We start from the raw sequence: 4,532 nt of genomic DNA, 5'->3' as shown, positions 1-4,532 counted from the left end.
CGAGAGCGCCGTGCCGGGCTCAGGGTCCCTGCGGCAGACGGGGGTGGGACAGTGCCCAGCCAAATACCGGAGTGACACCATCAAACCCTGTGGGTAGCCCCTGCCACCCCACAGGGATGCACCACACGTGCCCCAGCAGCACCGCATCATTTGGGACAAAACCCGTCCCTCCTGGGCCATCCACACACGCTCATGTCAGGGTTTGGGGCTCACGAGTGGGTTCCTGGTGTCTAATCCCAGGCAGCACCGAAACCTGGGCACAGGATTCCTGCCCCACTCCACAGTTAATAACGCCCTCTGTACATGCTGACAGGCACAGATAATCCTATTTAAAGACCCCTCCATGCCCAGATCCCAGTTTGGCACAGGGAAGCGCCGGAGGCGGCMCAGCAGAGGCACAGGGTCCGGCTGGTGATGCCTCACGTCGTGGACGGCTGCACGAAGCTCCTGTGACTCGTGCTCTTGCAGCTGAGGACGAAGGAGGAGGAATTGCTCTTCTTGCTCAGATCACACGCCGGTCGCGATTTCAGGTACCGCGCGGAGCAGCAGAGGAAGCGGCGCATCAGATCGTGGAAGAGGTGCCCGGTGTAGAGCATGTAGATCCAGGGGTTGCAGCAGCTGTTGAGGCTGGCCAGGAGCATGGCGATGATGAAGGGCGAGGCTGCAAGGACAGGMACGGAATGTCAGGGTCCCCTCCCCGCCCGGGATGCGCCCGCAGGAGCGGCTCGGCCGGGACGGAGCGGGGAACGGAGGGGAAGGGAAGGAAGGTCCCAGCATCTCGGGGTCAGGTTTTCTCCCCACAAGAGCTGCGTTTCTGCGTTTCCCCCTCAGCTCCGGCGCTGCTGCCTGCCCGGCGTTGCTCTGGAGGCAGAGCTGCCCCGCACAATCTGCCTTGATGGAGCCCAAAGCCGGGGAAAGGGAGCGCGGCCCTTGGAGCTGCCATGGCACAGAGCAGCCCCGGGAGCAAGCGGGGCCGTTTTTCCGCAGCAGCGGCTGATTTGGGGCGGGTTATCGGCTCCGGCCTCTCGGGCTGCGATACAGCCGCGCTCCCCGGGCTCCTGCCCCGTCCCCACCGCCAGCCCCGCCTYATCTGAGCCTTTTGCCCGGTTTTCYCCAGCCRTCTTCCTTTCCCCCGAATTAATTCTTCCCGCACAATGCTCTGCCAAGAATACGASAGCCATTCCCACAGCACGAACCAAGCCCGGGACTCTGGCATGCCCCGGTGATGTGCGGGGATGGTGGCAGCAGTGCCAGGACATCAAGTGTCCCAGAGCACAAAGTACCGACTGCTCCACCTGASAGTTGGGTCAGCAGCTCTGGTGACMAGGGGACGGTGGGTTTGGCAGCCGGACAGGGACATCCCCTCCAGGCAGTGGCTGCGGGTGGAAGGAGCCTTTATCCCKCTCCTGCTCCCCGCCCGTCCCCTCGGCCCCTCCGCTGCCAGCACTCAGCACACACATGGCTGCTTTGGCTGTTCCTGATCCCCCCGTGCCTCTGCAAAGATCCACTGGCAGTTTCTAAACTAGTGAAGAAGTGTGAATATAAACGCTGGCTTCCAAATTCACTTCTAGCCAATGGATGTGTAATTCCTGCCCTCGTGATGTCTGCTCCAGCAACTTTTAATTTCAAGCATATGTTAAAAATTAATTTAATGGGGAATGGTTACAAATCCCAGGCACAAGATCTGAAATAGATCACAGCGTTTCTACCCACTTGAAAATATCCAGCCAGGGCTGACTCAGCTCTCCCCTGGCTGCAGGAGGCAAATTGAATTTGAGGGAGCTCGCTGCGGCTGCGGAGGGTGGATCACTCCCCTCTTTGTGTGGAACACCAGAGACCCCCGAGGGGWGCTGCAGCCAGCTCTGCCCCTCAGAGGAGCCTGGAAGGGAGGGCTGGGGTCTCCTGACACTTGTACCCACCCCTGGCTTTTCCTCCCCACGCCGTGAAAGCTTCCAGCAAGTGCCCTGGCAGAGCTCCCACCCTGTGCCGCAGCCACGGGCTGCCCGGAGACAAAAACGTGATGATGAGCGGGGATCTGGTACAGCTCGGCAGGGCTGGGGCTCCCCTCTGCACCTTAAAGCAGCAAAGAAAAGGRAAAGGGAAAGAGAAAATGCTGCAAGGCCAATTGCACAGGGTGAGCCAGGGAAAGCTTCCCCACGCAGCCAGAAGGATGGGATGGACAAATCCTGTGTACCCCCACTCACCAAGGGTCAGCAAAGCAGCAGAGCTTTGGGGGCTGCCCAGTTTGTGCGCTGGGAGGAAAGGGCAGCCCGGAAGATTGCAGGGTTAAAATACAGCATGAGGGAAAGCCGCTGCTTCACCCCCCAGCCCGTCTAGGAAGTAGAAGTTTTGAACAGCCTAAATCAAGTGGAAAACCCCTGGAGCACCCAGGGAAGTGCATAAACCACATTCCACTTCTGAAATAAATGGAGCAGAGAGAAGCGAGAGGCAAAGGGTGCCAGCCTGGGTCCATCTCTCCCTGTCCATCCCCAGACACAGACACCACGGGCAGGAGACAGCTCCGGCCGTGTCASACCAGGGAGGGCGATCAGTTTTATTCCATCTGCAACCTCAGTGATGACAGGAGCAGCCAGCCCAAATAKAAAAAATGGAAAATCCGTGGCACCACATATTTAGGAAAAGGCTTTGCTCATAAATCATGGGTTTTCTATGGGAACTGTGCTCCAGTCAGGGATAAAATAACAGCAGCACGGTCCTGGGGTAGATGGAGCAAGAGGAAAGGGAGAAGAGGAAAGAGTGGACATCAAAAAAGTCAGTGAGGAAAAAATACAGCAAAGGAAAGCAAGACAGGCTGTACAGCTTTCTCCTGTGCTCCCATACAGCCCCCAGCACGTCCCAGCACCCAGTGAATCTCCAGGGACCCCAGAGGGGCTACGTGAGGGCTGACAGCAGCACCCAGGGACAGTCACAGCCAGGGACAGTCACAGCCAGGGACAGTCACAGCCAGGGACAGCCACAGCCAGGGACAGTCACACCCAGGGACAGTCACAGCCAGGGACAGTCACACCCAGGGACAGCCACAGCCAGGGACAGCCACCACCATCCCACTGCCTGACCCCTGAGCCACAGTGGCCCTGGATTTGCCCGGGCTGTGGTAGCCCTCGATGCGGGGAAGCTGTGGGGAAGCTGCAGCACAGCCGAGGGGGTTTGCTACACTCAGGACTTTCTCCCAYCTCCCTCGCACCCACCCACACCCAGCTCGGGGCAGTTGGTGCCGTGGGTGTCCCCTGAGCAGGGAAGGGAAGGGAGGGGAGGCTGTACCTTCCTGCGGGGCGTTGGTGTCCCACACAGACCACATCTGCACGAAGAAGAAGGGAGTCCAGCACACAATGAACGCCAGCACGATGATAAAGGTCATTTTGACYGTCCGGATCTTGGCTTTAGAGATAAGCCTGGTGCTGCTGACCCTGGCAAACACCATCCCGCTGCGGGAGCCGGGGCCCACACCCATGCTGGGCCCGTGAGCMGTCTTCAGCTTCACGTTCTGCCAGATTTTGAAGCTGATTAAGCCGTAGCAGATGCTCAGCATCAACACRGGGATGATGTAGACCATGAGGGTGATCCAGGTAACATAGGCTTTTGGTCCCCAGGGCTGGATGAAATCTGCCCAGCAGTCATAAACCCCATTCCCCACATCCCTTAGRGAAAATATGTGGATCTGAGGGATGCTGACCAGCAGGCACAGCAGCCAGGTGAGGAGGACAGAGAGCCGGTCAGCTCTCCTGTGCAGGGACCTGAGAGGCTGACAGATGGCCAAGCAGCGGTCTAGGGACATCAGCAGGAGCATGTAGGTGGAAGCRAACATTCCCACGACCTGCAAGTACTTGATTAAGCGGCAGAGGAAATCCGGCCCGTAGAACCTGAAGGTGATGTCCCAAATGAGCTGCGGCAGCACCTGGAAGATGGCCACGACCAGGTCAGCGATGCTCAGGTGCTTCATGAAGAAGTACATGCGGGAGTGCTTGTGGCGGGTGGTGTGGATGGCCAGCAGCACGCACAGGTTGCCGGTCAGGGCGAGGAACAGGATGAGGCACAGCACCGTCACCTCCACCTTGGCCATGTCCTCGTTCCTCTTCAGCGGGTCGGCGCTGCTGTTCCTGCCGGCGCTCAGGTTCTCCAGCCTGAGGCTGCCGTTCCCCAGGGAGCTGTTGATGGTCCAGGCGCTGCTCCCCGCCAGGTACAGCTTCTCCATGGCCAGCGCCGGCCCGCATCGAGCCTGGGCAGGGTGAGGGCAGAGAGCGGGCAGAGAGCGGGCACAGAGCGGGCACAGAGCGGGCACAGAGCGGGCACAGAGCGGGCACAGAGCGGGTACAGCCTCTACCGCCGGTTCCTGTGCGGTCACCGGGCGTCCCCGCCGCTCTCTCTCTGTGTCTCGTCGCTTCTCAAAATTCCACCTCTCTCCGTGTCCCCCCGCTCTGTGTCCCCCGCCGCTCCTGTCCCCGCCGTGCCGCTCTCTCTGCGCTCCGGTCCCTGTCCCCTGGCCCGGCTGCGGCTCCGTGCGGCTCCTCCTG

At 60.1% G+C, this 4,532-nt stretch overlaps 1 protein-coding gene across 1 annotated transcript; it reads right to left on the bottom strand.

Moving 5' to 3' along the window:
* Window positions 1-32: 32 nt before the first annotated feature.
* OXTR (oxytocin receptor) lies at window positions 33-4,524 on the bottom strand. The gene is made up of 2 exons (XM_057385968.1): window positions 3,283-4,524; window positions 33-661 (listed from the first exon to the last, which is right to left on the bottom strand). Exons 1-2 carry the CDS (start codon window positions 4,211-4,213, stop codon window positions 420-422), a joined length of 1,173 nt encoding a protein of 390 aa, XP_057241951.1. The 5' UTR covers window positions 4,214-4,524; the 3' UTR covers window positions 33-419.
* Between the last annotated feature and the right edge of the window lie 8 nt (window positions 4,525-4,532).

This window comes from Malurus melanocephalus, unplaced genomic scaffold, assembly GCF_030028575.1.
Source record: "Malurus melanocephalus ecotype Western Australia unplaced genomic scaffold, MMel_1.1 scaffold_897, whole genome shotgun sequence".
NCBI lineage: Eukaryota > Metazoa > Chordata > Aves > Passeriformes > Maluridae > Malurus > Malurus melanocephalus.
This window is presented reverse-complemented; position numbering and strand designations above follow the sequence as displayed.